The sequence below is a fragment of the Mirounga leonina genome, unplaced genomic scaffold, assembly GCF_011800145.1.
Source record: "Mirounga leonina isolate KUSES-001 unplaced genomic scaffold, KU_Mleo_1.0 Mir_418, whole genome shotgun sequence".
NCBI classification, from domain to species: Eukaryota; Metazoa; Chordata; class Mammalia; order Carnivora; family Phocidae; genus Mirounga; species Mirounga leonina.
In genome coordinates, this window is record NW_023270739.1 from 22,171,304 (window position 1) to 22,190,064 (window position 18,761).

General features: G+C 39.8%; 1 protein-coding gene across 3 annotated transcripts in view; it reads left to right on the plus strand.

Annotated features, from left to right (window-relative positions):
* FGD6 (FYVE, RhoGEF and PH domain containing 6) overlaps positions 1-18,761 on the plus strand; it is a 108,822-nt gene that overhangs the window by 55,391 nt on the left and 34,670 nt on the right. For all 3 annotated transcript variants that reach the window (XM_034987822.1, XM_034987824.1, XM_034987823.1), the window contains exons 6-8: positions 10,035-10,186; positions 12,691-12,847; positions 15,301-15,388. In XM_034987822.1, the coding sequence (XP_034843713.1) occupies positions 10,035-10,186; positions 12,691-12,847; positions 15,301-15,388 (397 nt within the window). The remainder of the gene's footprint in view (positions 1-10,034; positions 10,187-12,690; positions 12,848-15,300; positions 15,389-18,761) is intronic.

Here is an 18,761-nt window from a genome sequence, read left to right on the forward strand (position 1 = left end):
TTTCTTTCTTTCTTTCTTTCTTTCTTTCTTTCTTTCTTTCTTTCTTTTTAAGCTTTATTTACTTTTGAGAGAGAGAGAAAGAGGGAGAGAGTAGTACACACAAGTATGAATGGGGGGAGGGGCAGAGAGAGAATCCCTGAGCAGACTCTGCTGAGTGGGGAGCCTGTCGGTCACAGGGCTCGACCTCAGGACCACTGAGATCATAACCTGAGTGAAAACCAAGAGTCGGACCCTTAAACAACTGAGCCACCCAGGTGCCCCAATTCTGGTTCTTAATAGCTATGTGAATTTCAGAAAATAGTCTAACCCTTTGGCCTAGCTTTCCTCATTTGTAAGATGGGGATACAAATACCGATCTCTCTGGTTGTGAGGAATCTGTGGAATAAAGTATGTGAAAAGAGCCTGGTATTGTACATAGTATACAGTAGGTGCTCAAATTGCCTTTCATTACCTTCTTCATCTTCCCTTATAGAACATCAATGAATGAGAAGAATTCATTCTGTTATCAAACAGTAGCCTTTATAATTCTGTTCCTTCCAAATGCCTTTTTTCCTCTGTACTAATACTTCATTTTAATGAAGGAAGTTCTGATTCCAGTAGGTAGAGAAGCAATTAAGAGCTCATTAGTTTAATGGAGTCACTGGCTAGCTCTTGATTTCAGCTCAGGTCAGGATCTCAGGGTCGTGAGATGGAGCCTCAGGCTCCTGTGCTGGGTGTGGAGCCTGCTTAAGATTCTCTCTCTCCCTCTGCGCCACCCCCCCACCCCACCCCCCGCTCACCTGTATGCACTCATTGCATGCTCCCTCTCTCTCTCTCTAAAAAAAACAAAGAAGCTTCATTAGTTTATTTATTTGATTATTAAAAACTATCTTGTTCTTACCCCTGTATTTTTGGAACAAATCATAAACACTATAAGAATGGATAGCAGGGGCACCTGGGTGGCTCAGTTGGTTAAGTGGCTGCCTTCGGTTCAGGTCATGATCCTGGAGTCCCAAGATCAGTCCCGCATCGGGCTCCCTGCTCGGCAGGGAGTCTGCTTCTCCCTCTGACCCTTCCCCCTCTCATGCTCTCTCTCTCTCTTATTCTCTCAAATAAATAAATAAAATCTTTAAAAAAAAAAAAAGAATGGATAGCAGAGTGAAGTATTTCCCGTATCATCCCAGGTCTGATAGATCTCATGGATGGCCTTGGCCTCTTCCCAGATGGTGTTGAGTGAATCATCTAAAACCCATCTTGACTTGTACATTTTCAAAACCTCTTAAGCCTTTCATGTAGGAGTGAGAATAGATCATCTGCCAACCTCATGTTAACATCCTGTCTGGTATGTGCAAATGTTAACTCAGCAGAGCCTGGCTCTAATGGGAATGTTAACAACAGAGCATTAGCCAGGTGAGAGCCATTACTGGGAGAGGCTTGTTACCAGCATATCGTGGGTGAAGTCAAAAGAGTTTCTTGTTTCATTTCACCACCCCCACCACACTGTTAAAGCTCATATTTACCCTTCTACCAAAAGGACGCCACAAAGGTAGTACATGGATAGTTTTAATCCTGAGCACTACTGCTATCTGACTTCATAGAAATGAGTTCATGTCTGTGTTATATCCTAGAATATGACTGATTTAAAATATCTAAATAACAGGCTTTTTATATAATCCAGTGGATTTTTTTTTTTTTTTTGGAAATAAACCAGGTATCCAAGTGGCTTGGGAGAAGCTATTGTTTCAGTTACATGTGATTTCCCATGAATAGTTTTCTGTATTAGAGACTCTAGAATGGCATTAATAGATCTTTCTATGATGACAGACATGTTCAGTATCTGCAGTGTGCAATATGTCCAATATTTTTTAAAATTTAAATTTGTCACTGCAGCTCAGTAACACTTTATGTATCACTTTAATATATCACTGTAGCTCACTGACATTTGTTTAGAATTTGCTGAACTAGGTGACATAGCTCATAGAAAAAGAACTTAAAATCTAGACTAAAGAATTCATCATTTAAGTTATTTTGACATTGGAAGGAAGTAGGCTTGGATGGAGGCATACAGTTTAAAAACAACTCAAGATTCTAGGAGCCAGTATATTCAGTTGAGGTCTTTGATTCATCTGCCTGGTGTTTGTGAGGAAAAACTGGGCCTGTAGCAGCAGTTGCAAGACTTTCCAATTAGGGTTTTATTGTGATACATGCTCTGCAGTATCTGCCATGAGCTCCTGGACTTGGAACTGGATTTTTTTTTTCAAGATTTTATTTTTAAGTAATCTCTACACCCGACGTGGGGCTCGAACTTGGAACCCCAAGATCAAGAGTCACACGTTCTACTGACTGAGCCAGCCAGGCACCTCTGAACTAGATTTTTAAAAAAGTCCAGTGGGGCACAGTGTCTCTAAGTCAGTACCCAATACCAGTGTTTCCCTTTTCAAAATGGTAGTGGTATCCCTGCGGCTGCCAAAGCCAGAAAACTAGGATTTGTTCTTTAGTTCTCCCTCTCACTTACTTCTCCAGCCAACCCATCAGCAAACCTACTGATTCTATTTCCACTTTACTGCCACCGAGTCCAGAATATCATCTCTTTAACAGACAACCATTCCAGCCTCCTCGCAGGGACTCCTGTTTCCATTCTCACCCTTTTCCCAATCTGTTTCTTAAATGATTTTTTTTTTCCTTTTTTAAAAGTTTTTCTTAAAATATGTATTAGAGCTTTTCACTCCCCTGCTTAAAACCCTTTAAATGATTCCCATTGCATTAAGAATAAAGTCCACGTTACTCCCCAAGGCTAGTGAATAGAATGGCCTTATGTCCCAGTCTGCTTTTGATAGTCCTGGTTATTGTCTTGGCATAATGATTGCCTTTTCTCTTGTTGGGTCATTAAAGTATGGATCCCTCTGCCATAGAAGGTGTTATGTGATTTGGCCTCTTGCTAAGATGAGATGCTGGGGAAAGAGGGGTGTTCTCTCATTCATTGACCACATTCTGGCCATACAGGCCTCCTTCCAGCTCTTAGTTTGGTGCTAAGGTTATTCTGGCTCACAGCTTTTGCTACTGCAGTTTCCTGGAATCTTTGTTCTTCATTTCGTTCATAGCTAGTTTTTTCTTTATCCTTCCAGTTTGGGCTTAATGCAACCTCCTCAGAGAGGCCTTCCTTGACTATCCTTTTCTCTTTCACTTTCCCTTCATGTTCTTGGCGTTTAATATAATTTGTATATTTGTTTGTTTACTTGTTTATTTTTGGTCTACTCTACTAAAATGTAAGCTAGCTGAGGGCAGGGATCCTAGCTCCAGCACCTAGCATCATTCCTCTTCATTGGAAGGCTTTTAGTAAAATGAATGAGTGTGACCAATTGATCAGTGGTTAAGAATTCTGTCTCTGCCACCACGTGCTCTTGGACAAATTAGTCAAGCCCTCGTTTCTTCTGGAAAATGGGAGTAATAATAATCGCATAAAGTTGGTGTGATGATGGGGCACCTAGCTGGCTCAGTCAGTGGAGTGTGTGATTCTTGATCTTGGGGTTGTGAGTTTGAGTCCCACATTGGGTGTAGAGATTACTTAAAAAAAAAAAATCTTTAGGGCGCCTGGGTGGCTCAGTTGGAGTCTGCTTCTCCGTCTCCCTCGGCCTGCCGCTCTGCCTACTTGTTTGTGCTCTCTATCTCTCTGTCAAATAAATAAATAAAAATCTTAAAAAAAAAAAATCTTTAAAAAAAATAAAGTAGATGTGCTGATTAATTGAGATCATGCAAAATAAATGTTAAGCACTTAAATAGTTTTAGCTGCAGGGTAAGTAGAGGGCCTTCAAAATAAATTGCTCTGTTTTTCAGAACTTACTTATATAAATTAAAATGCATACTATTTATTATGATGTTATCAAATGGACTTTTAACTCAATCAAAATAGTTTGTTCCTGAAATAGACCCTACTAAGTTTCTTCCTCCACTAGAAGGTAAGTTCCATGAAGACAGGGATTTTTATGTTTCATTGATTCTAATCCCAGTAAATTCATATCTGTTGAATGAATGATAGACAACTGATGAATAAAATAGTACTTGGTAAAACTCTAGTTGTTTATATTTGTTTTTCCCTGTTGTAGCAGATGTTGTCCAATCCAGAGGTTGCTATTGTATTGTATATAAGTGCACATTTTATAGGTAAAACACCTTAGATACTTAATATAGTTCAGTGCAAGTGATAAAATTTTTTGTTGTTTTTGTTATGTTATTTTCCCTTTGATGGGAGACTGGTTTAATAAACAGCCTTATTAATTTATTTTATGATTGTTCAAATAGCATGATTTAAAAATATATATATTTTTTTGCAAGAGAATGATCAGAAACTTTGACGTCTTTTTTTGACAAAGATGGGCTTCGAATTAAGTAGTAAAGTAGTAACCAAGCATCTTTGCCTCACTCATTTCTTTAGGTTGGGACACACCTTAAAAATTTGAAGGATTCTCAATAAAATCCATAGAGTTAGAGGCAAAGTTACTTGGACATCTATGTGTCTGTTAGTAACTAAAATATATCTTTCCTTTTTATTTATTTATTTATTTATTTATTTATTTATTTATTTATTTATTTATTTATTTGAGACAGAGAGAATGAGAGAGAGAGAGAGAGAGGGCACATGAGAGGGGGGAGGGTCAGAGGGAGAAGCAGGCTCCCTGCCGAGCAGAGAGCCCGATGCGAGACTCGATCCAGGGACTCCAGGATCATGACCTGAGCCGAAGGCAGTCGCTTAACCAACTGAGCCACCCAGGTGCCCTATATCTTTCCTTTTTTAAAAATGCATTATAAAAAAGAAGACTTTCTCACAGAACCTTACAGTTTCCCCCACCCCCCGTCTTAAAATAACCTCATCCTTTTCTGACTGAATACACCCTGTCTTTTGAGTCTTGTTAACCATTTAATGATCATTTATTTGTTCTTTAGTGGTAAAGAATGCTCTTTTAGCATCTCTTCACATGGCTGCCTAACCTTTACTTTCTGAGCAGCTTCCTTCATGTGACTGCCCTTCACTGAATGAAGTTCATTGTTAAGAGCCCCTTTGTCTTACTGCTGAGGTGTTTGTTTTCCCTACTTTGGTATTTCCTTCTCATGATATGCCTTGTACTTCAGCGTTCTCTTTCCAAACTTTTAGGGACTTGTGGATCATAAATGATATTCATGTGATCATTTTAATCAAATCTTCTTTACTTAAATAAATGGCCTTCTACTGAGCACTCTCTGTATACCTTGAAGCATGCTAAAACTATGTTACATAAATTGTCTATTTTAATCCTCTTAACAACCCTATCAAATGGATGTTATTTCTGTTTCTTAAATGAAGAAAACTAATTGGCAAACGTAACCCACTACTAAATGGCAAAGCCAGACTTCGAACTCTGGTCTCTCTGAGACCTTGCACTTAGTGATTGTTCATAAATTGATTAAGAATTATTACTTGACATTTCTAGCATGGGAATAGTAGTATATCTTTGGATATATGAGCTGGTTTTCAGAATTCCTTCAGTTGGCCCAAAAACCAGAGAAATTCTAGTTTTTCATCATCTACAGAGGAGAATGAAGCTAGATATTGGTCACTTAGGATATATTATGATGATTGTCTGTTAATGTTGTTAAGGGAGTTAGAGACTGGAGATAAAGGATTGGTTTTGGTCATGTTTTATACAGTTTGCATGCATTGATGACTATGCATAATATCACCAGGTCTGAGTGTACCGAGAGGGAGGAATCATTTCATTGGTCAGATATTTTAATTTAATAACAAAATCAAATTGCTAATGTTAGTACTTTCTACCCCCTCTACATTTACTTCATAGTTTCACACCCCTTTCTGCATATTTATCATAGCTCTTTGACCTTCACAGCTGCTTTGCTTTTGCTTAATATGAAGTGATTCTTAATGCCCTTTATGAAGGCAGGGAGCCCTGCAGAGTTCCCCATCCATCTGTATGTCCATTTAGTCTTTGTAATCCACTGTGTCATCATAGTGGTTAAGTAATGCCCTCAGGTCAGGAAGCCCAGTCCGTACAGCTTAATTAAGTCACTTACTTCTCTTTGGCACCAGAGACATAAAGCCTGACCCGGTGAATAAGACCATCTGTTTTGTGCTTCACTGCTTTAGATGTTCATACGTGATTTTATTTGCATTGGTTTTTGCTTAGGTCTTGCCCAAGTGATCAGAGCTTGTAAGGCTAGTATGTTACTACCTCAAAGGAACTGAATGTGTTTTAGAAGTTGGATCTGGTTCTCATTTGTAGATTTTCTGGGAATTATTAAGAATAATATTGTGATATGCTTTATAATTCAGGAGCCTATTTCTATTTCTAAAAATGCCAAGTTGAACAGACATTTGGTTACTGTAATGAGAAACTGGAGTGTAGGTGGTTCCGTTTTACATACAGAATCTTTGGTGGGTTTTATGTTGGAAGCATAGACTGAAGTATATGTGATTGATATCAGTAAACTCTATTGCTTGCCTCACATTTTCACACCCCAGTTTCCACACCCCTTCCATTTTAATTACCCAGCTTTTCCAGTGTGGAAAAGTATACTCTGGATCTCATTTTTGAAGTGCCAGTCGTGTGGTCTTGCATCCTCACTGATTTAGTCAAGGAGGTGTTGGGGAATTTAAATTCCTCTGCCCAAAAATAGTTTTGCCTCTGGCTCTGAAGTGTCATCACACTTTCCCAAATTATCCTGGCTGTTAGCATTTAGAAAAATAACCAGACATATGTTGTAATCCTCCTTTTTATTAAAAAAAAAAAAAAAAATGTTTTCCTCCTTCTAGTGGCAGCAGTTCTGGAAATGGTTGAGGTTCATGAAGAACAGAGAAGTTAAAGATTCTGCGTGTAGTTCTTGTGTGAATTAGTTACATCTGGCACTGGGGCCATAGTAGGTTGCTTTCAGGGAATGGTGACCCAAGAGGTGAGGGGATGAACTTTGGGCCAGAGCTGCTATTTACAATTATGAAGGCCTTGGTGTGAGTTGCATTGGTCTAGGGTAAGGGGGGCCCTTTTCTCTTTTCAAAAAGGTACCATGAAGACTAATTGATGGCCCTAGTAATGCCTACTTAGAATATATAACTTCCTGGGGCACCTGGCTGCTTCAGTCAGTTAAATGTCCAACTCTTGGCTTCGGCTCAGGTCGGGAGATCAAGCCCTGCATTGGACTCTGCACTCAGCCCAGAGTCTGCTTGAGATGCTTTCCCTCCCCCTCTGCTCCTCCCCCCTTCCCTCATGCATGTGCATGTGTGCACACGTGCTCTTTCTCTAAATAAATAAATAAAATCCTTAAAAAAAAAAAGAATATGTAACTTCCTGGGTCCTAGGAAGAATTTGTAATAGGTAGATAGAAATTCTAAATTCCTATCATCTCTATTGTTCTTCTTTTGCTCTTTTAAAGATTTTTTATTTTATTTTATTTATTTGATAGAGACACAGCGAGAGAGGGAACACAAGCAGGGGGAGTAGGAGAGGGAGAAGAAGGCCTCCTGCTGAGCAAGGAGCCCGATGGGGGGCTCAATCCCAGGACCCTGGAGTCATGACCTGAGCCGAAGGGAGACGTTCAACCAACTGAGCCACCCAGGCACCCCTCTTTGGCCCTTTTAATTATTAAATTTCTATTATATTTTATCGTGCTACTCATAATTTTAACAAGGACAGTATGGGCCACTAGTTCATCCAGAGCTACCTGTCATCATCCTGTAATACTGGAAAAAGTGATGCTTTGCCTGGTATGTGACAGACACCTCTAGTTAGAGGCAGCCCTCTCACTGGTCAGCCCAGTGTGAATTTGGCTGGCCTCTGTTGAATGTTTCTTAAATAAACAAATTTCCCTTTTGGCAATGGTGGCAGACCTATGGAATGCAAGAGTCTGGCAAAAACCGTGTCAAATAGGGTCCTTAAGCTACTTAGCTGCTTAATGGCTACTCTCACTGTTGTGACTGAGGAAATACCTTCCAACTGGAAAATAAAAGTCATCTTGCTGCCAGGGGACAAACATATTCATTATTTATTCTACCAGAAGAAAGGACAGTGCTTATTGCTTTGCTGGACAAGGAATTTTTTTTTTTTTAAGATTTTATTTATTCATTTATTTGAGAGAGTGAGAGAGAGAGAGCACTTGAGAGGGGGGAAGGTCAGAGGGAGAAGCAGACTCCCCGCCGAGCAGGGAGCCCGATGCGGGACTCGATCCCGGGACTCCAGGATCATGACCTGAGCCGAAGGCAGTCGCTTAACCAACTGAGCCACCCAGGCGCCCGCTGGACAAGGAATTTTTGCATTTAAGTTATAGTAATCATTAAACTGATACCAAAAAAAAAAAAAAAGAAAGAAAGAAAGTACTATAGAAGATGTTTGTGCTTTGATTATTGTTAGAATCGAGGAAGCTATTTGTTTCATGTAAATATATTCTGTAGTTCTGCCTGATGGAAAAATCTAATGGCTTTCAAAAGCATTAAGTAGCTCTATTTTCTCTTAGTAAATGTGAATGCTAATAGAAACAAGCTGCTGGGAGGTGGAATTTGGCCAATATCCATTTGGTTTCTGGAGATGTTTTGTGTGGTTTTCTGGATTGGAGTTTATGCAAGTTACAAATTCCTATTTTATATTACAGTAATTAGCTGTAAAAGTAGTTCTTTAGTTACTGCTCTAAGTACTTGGTTCCTTTGGGCCAATTTGACTGTTGGACCAATAAAGTTAGTCCCAGGAACTGAAGCCTGAGTGAAGGGTTTATCGGCACCTGTTCAGCACAGGAGGATTTGAATTGTCTGAAATGACCATCCTTTAGGAAAGGAATCCTTTCATGTACTTTTAAGTTTTACATAAGGTTTTTGTCCTTTACAAGAAGCATAAGAAATGCCTATGGTTAATGTATATATGCTGGAGGCAAGGGGTTGAAGAGATCAGGGGAGAAACCAGTATTTTTTGTCTATTTCATTTGCCCAGTGAATCCCTGAAGGGAAAGTACTTAGAAATAAAGATAAAGGAAGTTAAAGCCTAGCGGAGTCTGTTTTACCCAACCTTTGCTTTAAGGTTTCAATTAAACCTGCTGTTTCTGAGAAGGAACAGTCTCTGTTTTTGAGTCCTTAGGACCTTGGAACAGATTCTACTATTGTTTTACTTATCCCCTGAGGGTGGGCCTCCAGATAGGATGAAACCAGACAATTAGGATCTCAGACACCACCACCCTTTCCAAGTCCTCTGCGGTGACAGGATGGGATGGTGTGGACTTGTATTAAAAGATGGTATATAAATATTTTCTAGGGAAAAGCTGACAGAAAAGAATATACAAGGAGAAAATTTTTTATTTGTGAAAAATGTAAATCCTGGTGAATTTATCAAAGAGTCAGAGGAGGGAGAGGAGAGTTTAAGGTCCATAGTGGAAATATTTTGTTGATTCTGTGTGCCAAACACATTGCAAAAAGCTTTAAGTGTGTTAGCTGATGATGTGCGATATGAAAGTCTCATAACCCACTTAACAGATGAGGAAAATGAGGCTAGCCCAGGGAAACACAGTAATACTGGCTCTAGTATTCTCTAATTATCAAGAATGTGCCAGTCTCCTCCACATGCTTTACCTAGAATGCTCTTGTTGTTGGGAAATAATTACTGAAAGTGAACAAAGGGACTTTCCATAATAAAATTAAGTGAGATCTCTTGGGGACTTCTAAAATGAATGGATTGTGTTCATATAGCACTATTGGAATAAGTTTAAAGGCTACTTAGTTATACAATTTCCAGATACCCTTTAATATAATTACGAAGTTTGGAGATCAAAAGATTTAAAAGAAATATACAGACTGTTTTAAAACCAAATATCTACCCTAGCCACTTTGTTGTGGTGGGTTTTTTGTTTTTGTTTTTATTTTTTTTCTATCTAGCTAAGTGGGATAGAAGGAAGTGGGCACTTTCAATTTGTAATTCTACGTGGAAAATACAGTCTGTGATTTATGTTGTTTTAAAGAGAAGCACTGGGGGAAAAAGCTTTATGTCAAATTATAGGTCTATGTATGTTATTTTTCCTTCCCTGAACTGTAATAGGATTTCCGAGACGCAGTAGCCCATGCTTCCAGGCACCTTGGGAAACCCGTGATTGAGGACCGAATCCTAAATCAGATCCTGTACTACTTGCCTCAGCTGTATGAGCTCAACCGGGATCTCCTGAAGGAACTGGAGGAAAGAATGTCAAACTGGTAAAAATGGACTGATCAGCTTTCCCAGAGTCCCAATTTTAGATGAAGCCATAAGGGCTCGGCTTGTGACAGAGAGGTGGTGTTCCTTACATTGAGTTGTTGCAATGTATTGAATTTCTTTTTTTTTTTTTATTCATTTGAGACACAGAGATAGAGAGAGAGAGCATGAGCAGGGGGAGAGGCAGAGGGAGAGGGAGAAGCGGGCTTCCTGCTGAACCAGGAGCCCCATGTGGGACTCAATTCCAGGACCCTGGGATCATGACCTGAGCCGAAGGCAGATGCTTAACCATCTGAGCCACCCAGGCACCCCTGCAATGTATTGCATTTCTTGGCAGTTACCTGTAGATTGGTCATTTTATTTTATTTTTTTCCAAGATTTTATTTATTTGAGAGAGAGCAAGTGAGAGGGAAAGAGTGGGGGGGCGGAGAGAGGGAGAATGAGCCAGGGGGAGGGGCAAAGGGAGAAGCAGACTCACCGACATGGGGCTAGATCCCAGGACCCAGAAATATGACCTGAGTGAAGGCAGACGCTTAACTGACTGAGTCACCTAGACACCCCTAGATTGTTCATTTTAGATGGCCGAAGTTCACAACCTTGACACACTGACCTCAATTCTAGAAATGTTTAAGTTCTTTGGTAATATTGCCTCAAAAACAAGAAGGGTCCATATTCAGCCAATTTAACTTTCTGTAGGTGATAATCAAGGTTTTTGAGATTGAGGGAATTTACTTGATATATTCACATTGAAAAGTTTTTAAATGCTTCATAATCTTTTCTGGAATTTCATGAATCTTTCTTTACATTTTGGGAAATAGGCCATTCACTGAGATAATATGTTTGTTTGGTTTAGAAAATTTACATGTGTATGATATCATTGTAGGCTATAGATTTCCAAACTGGAAAAGAATACCAAAAGGTTAACTACTTCCTTGGGTTGTAGAAAGTAAGCAGACACTTTGGTGACATCTTCGGAAATATGTAGAAAATTTGTTCTAGGGCTTTTGAGAATTTATTGTCCCTGGGAACCCCAAATGATTAGCATAACAAAATAGTGTCACCTACTTTCATGATCAAAATTTCCCCGTAAGCTTTCTTTCTAGAAAAATACCTCTTGCCCGTTTTGGAAATATCGTGCCTCTGCATGTTGGGAAAATATGTTAGATGAGTGATTAATTCCTAGCTGTAGCCTAAGTGTAAAATAACCCAGGGTTAAGGACTGAGGAATGACTAAAAGGTATTTTTAAAAGTCATGATAGAAATAAAATGTGATTACAAAGAATTTTCCTATGTATACTTTGTCATTCTTATAAAAATTTAAAAAAAAAAGTAAAATTACTCAATTGCCTTTAAAAGATACGCATATTTATGCAAGGGGTGTTAAAAGAGGCTTAAGTTTATTTTTTGCTTGTGTAAAGGTTTTCTCAAGTTTAGATAGATAGATGTTCTACGTTAAAGTATTAAGCATTCCTAAGAAACAGACTAAATTGATGAAAGGGACAGCTAAAACGATATTTATGGGAAAAGCTACACTTGTTACTGACATGAAATTCTTCTGATCCTTGGATAAGATATTTTCTACTTACTAAAATATTTTTCTCTCAGGGGCCTTCAAGTTAAGACCTATTCTTTGGTTTTAGTATGCTTTCTAAAATAACGTTTATTTTTACATTGGCTTTTAATAACTGTTGAAATACTTCATTTCTGCATTCAACAAGGTTTTGAGTTATCTATGGTGTGCTGGTCAGGGCTCTAAGCATGGCGGGAGTATCACATTGCACAAAATAGATAAGGCTTTTGCCCTCATGGAGTAGACATTTTAGGTGGGGGAGAACCAGAAAAATGGACAAGAAACAAGATACAAGCAATTTGTGATCTGGAAAGATGTAAAATAAGATGACCTGCTGGCGAGTGAAGATTGGGTGGCCAAGGAAGGCCCTCTGGAAAGGAAAGGACTTTAACGTGACATCTGAACGAAAAGGAAGAACTGGCCAGGGTTTCCTATTTCCAGGCATGCAAAGCCATTAGTAAAAGTTTGCAAAGTGGGAATGACTCCGTATGTCAAAGGAATATAAAGATGGCCAGTGTGGTTGGAGAGGACTGAGAAAGAAGGAGAGAAGCATGAAATGGGTCAGAAAAGTAGGCAGCAGTAGGACCAGTGGGGCTTTTGTAAGCCAAGGGAAGGAGTTTGTTTTCCTGCTGAGTCCCATAGGAGGCCCTTGGAAGTCACATGGTGTAATATACGTTTTTAGACTCTCTGGCTGCACAGTAGGATGAGATGGTAGAAGTGGGGAGACCAGTCAGAGGGCTGGCAAAATCCAGGTGACGTGTGATGGTGGCAGTGGGAATGGTGAAGAGTAGGCATTTGGGGATAGGAGATGTCTTATAAGAAGGGAGAAGAGGACGCCCTGATGGCTTAGACACGGGACTCTCATTGGATATTAGATATGTTTTGGAGACGTCAATGACTCTTTTCATGTTTTTGTGTATCTCTTCTCTATCTTAGGACTGAACAACATAGAATTGCTGATATCTTTGTAAAGAAGGGACCATATCTAAAAATGTATTCCACGTACATCAAAGAATTTGACAAAAATATAGCTTTGCTGGATGAGCAGTGCAAGAAGAACCCAGCTTTTGCTGCTGTTGTTAGAGATTTTGAGGTATTTTTGCTCCCATATAATGTTGAACTCTTTTTCTTTATTTGTTGTTTTTAAAGCTGTAATAATTTGTAATCGTTGAAAACAAAAAGATATTAAAATATAATCCCTTCAAAGTCAAAAAGGGGTTGAGCAAATTAAAAGGTGAGAAAGTATGTACAAGATTTAATTTTGAAAAATCTATGATTGCATGCTAGAATATGTTGATCGGTTTTTTTTAATTGTGGAGAAATACCACATAAAATAAAACTTAACCATCTTAACCGTTTTTAAGCGTATGGTTCAGTAGCATTAAGTACCTTTATGTTGTTTTGCAACCAATCTCTACAACTCTCTTCATCTTAACATTGCAAAGCTGAAACTATGGCAAAAACAGCATCCCATTTTCCCCTCCCCCAGCCCCTGGTGACCACCATTATATCCTTCTGTCTCTGAATTTGACTACTCTAGAAACATTTCTTATTTTTAACTCAACCTTTCCTTTTATTCTTCTAACAACTAATCTACAGTGAAGGATGGGAAATGTAATTTGTTTCCCTTTAGATAAATAAGTGACACAGATTCAGTGTCAAAGTTAAGAAAAATTAATGACGTGTTTATAACCAAAGCATTGTGTTTGGACTCAAAGCTATGAGAGTACAAGCCTGATTTGATTGGGGATAAATGATATAATACATCTCTTAAAAATTAGTTTTAACTACAATTTAAGTCCTTCCCCCAATCTTGGGTAAAATGTGAATTATTATATGTTTTAATACTCATTTCTCTCTGTTGTAACTAAAAAAAATCAGCGAATTCTAGTCACGCAAAACTAGAAAAGTTTTAGAAGTATTAAGATATTGCTGATTTCTTGTTTGTACATTAAACACAAATTTAAAATCATTTGTTGTCGGGGCGCCTGGGTGGCTCAGATGGTTAAGCATCTGCCTTCAGCTCAGGTCATGATCCCAGGGTCCTGGGATCGAGCCCCGCATTGGGCTCCCTGTCAGCGGGGAGCCTGCTTCTCCCTCTCCCTCTGCTTCTCTCCCTGCTCATGCTCTCTCTCTCTCTCTCTGTATCTCTGTGTCTCAAATGAATAAATAAAATCTTTAAAAAAATAAATAAAATCATTTGTTGTCTTTTTTCCTTTTTTTTTCTTTTCCTCTCCTCTGATGTCTTCATGCTGTAAGAAAGGAAGTGTGATTTCTGTAGCTATGGCAACTGATAATTGACCCAGGTTTTCATCAGTGTCCAGTGCATTGTTCTGTTGCCTTGGCAGCAAAAGAAAAAACATAAGATGGGAAAATTAGCTGTCTTGGTTAATGGTGCTTGCATGGTAGATGCTTTCTTAAATGCGGTATAATTATAACTTTTTTTTTTTTTAAGATTTTATTTATTTATTTGACAGAGAGAGAGACAGCGAGAGAGGGAACACAAGCAGGGGGAGTGGGAAAGGGAGAAGCAGGCTTCCCGCGGGGCAGGGAGCCTGATGTGGGGCTCGATCCCAGGACCCCGGGACCATGACCTGAGCCAAAGGCAGATGCTTAACAACTGAGCCACCCAGGCGCCCCTCATTATAACTTCCTAATTATTCTGTGTACCAGACCCTAGAGGTGCATATTTAGAAAAAGATGGAACGATCTGAGCAAATCTAAGAAAACCCTTCCCCACCCACCTGAGCTGTGGAAGAAGTAGAAGTACAAGACATCTTAGGATGCAGGGACATTTTCATTTGGCCATTTTGATGCCACCTCACAGTACATTCCTGTGTCGGAGAATGCAAAGCCTAGGATTGGGTGGAAGTGTCTGTTGTACATACTAAGGAAAAGAGCTTTAAAGGCAAAATCAAATGTCCTTTTGGTCAAGTCAGAATGGCTCTGGAATCAAAATGTCTCTCCAGAATGCTGATTTGGGAACTGTCTTTTATAACCATCTGAGAAAGAAATTTTACATCCATCAGGCTTACTAGAAAAGGTATGCTCAGCAGGGCTGCTTTTCAGGTTATCTTTAGTTTCTGCAGCGCTCCCCACTACCACCAATTGTTATCGTGGGTGTATTGACCGTAGGCTCTGCTTATTATTTGAGTCCAGTTCCCAGTAGCTTTATTTCTTCTGCCTTATCTTGAGGGCCATGCAATTTTTTAGGGTTTGTTTGTGCTTGTGGATACACTGGCAAATACTTGCTAAGTGGCAGCTGCTGAGTATGGTGGGCTCTCACTGAGCTGGAGCCGGCTGCAGCCACCCCTGTCGGAGAGTGAGTCGGGACTTCAGAGACCTCCCTGCGGGAGAGATGGGTGGGCTAGCTGGTGAGTCAGCTGTGGCTTAGTAGCTGCGCCTTAGAATAAAGGGAGCTTCCCCATGAGTCCCCTTCCAGAGCTGTTGGGGCTTTCTAAAGTTTGGCTTCCTGGGCACTTGAATCTGGATCCCTTGTTTCTTAAAGGAACGCTTGTGTTTACTCTGGATACGTTTTCCTTTCAGATGAGCCCACGCTGTGCTAATCTGGCCCTCAAGCACTACCTGCTCAAGCCAGTTCAGCGGATCCCGCAGTACAGGCTGCTGCTGACAGGTGGGCTTCTTCGGCAGTTTGCCAACCGACCAGCTCATACTACTTTTATGAAACTCTCCCGCTCCTAAGAACGCCTCTCTTTCTAACACTCCAATAACCCCCTATCTAATACATGGATCTATAGACCGATTACAGCTTCACATATATATCGCCAGAGCTACACTTCTCTCGGTTCTTTGACCGTCTCTGCATGCATTCTCTGCTCTGGGCACTCACACGTGTACGTCGTACCCTCCCAACCCCACATCCCTGCATCGTTTTACCGGATTAATATTATGAATCTCAAGAATGTCCTTTCCCAGCCACTCAGGATTGAGTTGTAGGGAGTCACTCCCACATATTCATATAGCAACGGTTGTTGCCCTGGTCACTTACCTCAGAGGGTGTAAGGACTGATGAATGAGCTGTGTGCTTAGCAGTAGTGCTTTGGTCATAGTAAGTTCAAAATCAGTATCAGCTGCTATTAATAGTAGTCGTACCCTTATCGTCATCATTACTATGTTGTTGTCACGGGCATTGTCTGTATCTTCTGCTAGACTGTAAGCGTCAAGATTACAGGGCTTTGTCTATCTGGCTTACCGCTATAATAGTAAAAAGAAAAATGAAGAAGGGGGGAAGGCTGTGAGTTGAGTGAAGGTGTATGCTGCGCTCAGGGCTTTATATTCATTGGCTTTCCAAAGTCTTCACCATAGCTATGCGTATATCACAATATTATTTACATAGATGTAATAACAGGCTTATAGAGATAAGAATTTGGCATCACAGCAAAGCTAATACAGTCTCACACCAAATCTCTTATCCAGCACATGCTACTAGGTCCTCTGGAGTATTTGTTGAAATGTAGTGGATGTAGGGCACCTGGGTGGCTTAGTTGTTAAGCGTCTGCCTTTGGCTCAGGTCATGTTCCCAGGGTCCTGGGATCAAGTCCCACATCGGGCTCCCTGCTCCGCGGGGAGTCTGCTTCTCCCTCTCCCGCTCCCCCTGCTTGTGTTCCCTCTCTCGCTGTGTCTCTCTGTCAAAAAAATAAATAAAAATCTTAAAAAAAAAAAAAAAAGAAATACAGTGCATGTACATCGAATTAATATACATATATATAGTATGTATTAAAAATTATAACAAAATGGGGCGCCTGTGTGGCTCAGTCAGTTAAGCGTCCGACTCTTGGTTTCAACTCAGGTCATGATCTCAGGGTCGTGGGATGGAGCCTGTCATCGAGCCCCGCTCAGCTCAGATTATGCTTAAGAGTCTCTCTCTCTTTCCCTCTGCTCCTCCCCCTGCTCACACTCTTTCAAATAAATAAAAAACAAAATCTTTATAAAAAAAAGAATTGTGTCAAAATGGATAAGAATCTCAAAATGCCACCACAACTGTAAATCAATCTGTAGTAATTTTATCATGTAAATAGATTTTGATGTACTTGGTTCCTGTTGGTATTCTTTAAAAATGGTGTGCATGCTCCTTTCCTTAATCCTTTCTCATAAGCCAAGAACTATGTTGGATAGAGTAGGTGAATGCTGGAAAGCCAGGATTTCCTGATATTCCTTTAGGCAAAGCCTTCCTGGGTTGCCTTTTAAAAGACAAAGTGCCGTTGAGGAAGGTCTACCTTCAGCATCAGGACCTGACTACCCTAGGTGTTTCAAGTGTTTACTTTGAATTTCTAACTGTGAATCAGACACGAGATTTTTCTCTGGAATGACATAAGGCAAACCAGATAATTTGAGGATATCCTGTCCATTTGTACTTTCTTTCCTCTGCTTTTGGCAGAGATTTAGAATACACAGGACAAAAGGAAGTACCAATGCATGTGTTGTGTTTTGCTAGATAAGTTCAATGCTGTATCATAAATGAAGCTATCAGATGGCTTAGGCTATTTCTACAGCTGTGGAATGAAATACTGTTTTTAGTGGCAAAAGACTACTGTGGTTTCAGATGAGAGAAGGATGGAGCAGGACTCTGAAATTTTAATGTAAAAAATTTTCCCCCCACACTATGACTGATCTAAGTAAAAAAGTTACACATACGTTTAATTTAGGATTCACGAAGAGGTTGGTTTTAACTGAGAAATGATGAAGTAGCAAAAGCAAGTTACAAAAATTCTTTTTTTAGAGAACAGATTTCATGTGTTTTATGATAGCAGCATAATGTAAGCTTGGGGTTGTTTTAGTTTTGAGCTTTCCTCTTCTTTAATCTTAAAGCCATTTACCCCTTCTTTAAGTTGAAAAATCTCCATTATTTATTTATGTATGGTAGACCCTCAGTAATTGTGGATTTACTGAAGGGTAATGGTGATAAATGGATTGTTCAAGGTCACAGAGTCAGGACTAACGTTTAAGAAAGAACTAACATAGACTTCGTGTTCTTCATCCTTTGCCTTTTCTTTCATTGATTCAAATTCTTCTTTTTCCTCCAAGCCTGACCTGAAACCCCCCCTTGCTTTTGAAGCTGTCTCTCATTACTCCAGTCCTCCTTGACCCTTATCATTAGTGCCATGTGACCTAGCAAATATGTACAGTAGTCCCCCCTTACTCACCAGGGATATATCCCAAGAATGCCAATGGATGCCTAAAACCACGGATAGTACCATAAGGTGTGCATACTCTTGTTTTTTCCCCTACCTACATACCTATGATAAAGCTTAATTTATAAATTAGTCACAGTAAGAGATTAATAATAATAATCAAATAAAATAATTATAACAATATACTATAACAAAAATTAAGTGAGTGTGCTCTCTCTCTCAAAATATCTTATCGTACTATGGTTACCCTCCTTGTGATGATGTGAGATGATAAAATGCCTATGTGATGAGATGAAGGGAGGTGAGTGACAATAGGTACTATGTGTCCTTAGGTTGCCTTCGACCTTCTGTGACGTGTTAGGAGGATCATCATCTGCCTCCACTTGCACAGCAGTTGACTTTGTGTAACTGAAACCATAGAAAGTGAAACTACAGATAAGGGGGGACTACTGTATTCAGTTTCTTGTGAATTTGCTAATATTTTTCTAATTTGAATAGTGCTTCCTTAATTTGATTATAAACTCCTTGCGGTCAAAGAGTGAGTCTTGGGGCGCCTGGGTGGCTCAGATGGTTAAGCCTCTGCCTTCGGCTCAGGTCATGATCCCGGGGTCCTGGGATCGAGCCCCGCATCGGGCTCCCTGCTCCGCGGGAAGCCTGCTTCTCCCCCTCCTTCCTGCTCAAGCTCTCTCTCAGTATCTCTGTCTGTCTCAAATAAATAAATAAAATATTAAAAAACAACAACAACAACAACAAAGAGTGAGTCTTTACCAACCATTTAGTGCACCCCAATTTATCTGGGTCAGTTTGGGTTACCTTGAATGCCATTCAGAAAATAATTTTGGCTGCTTTTAAGCT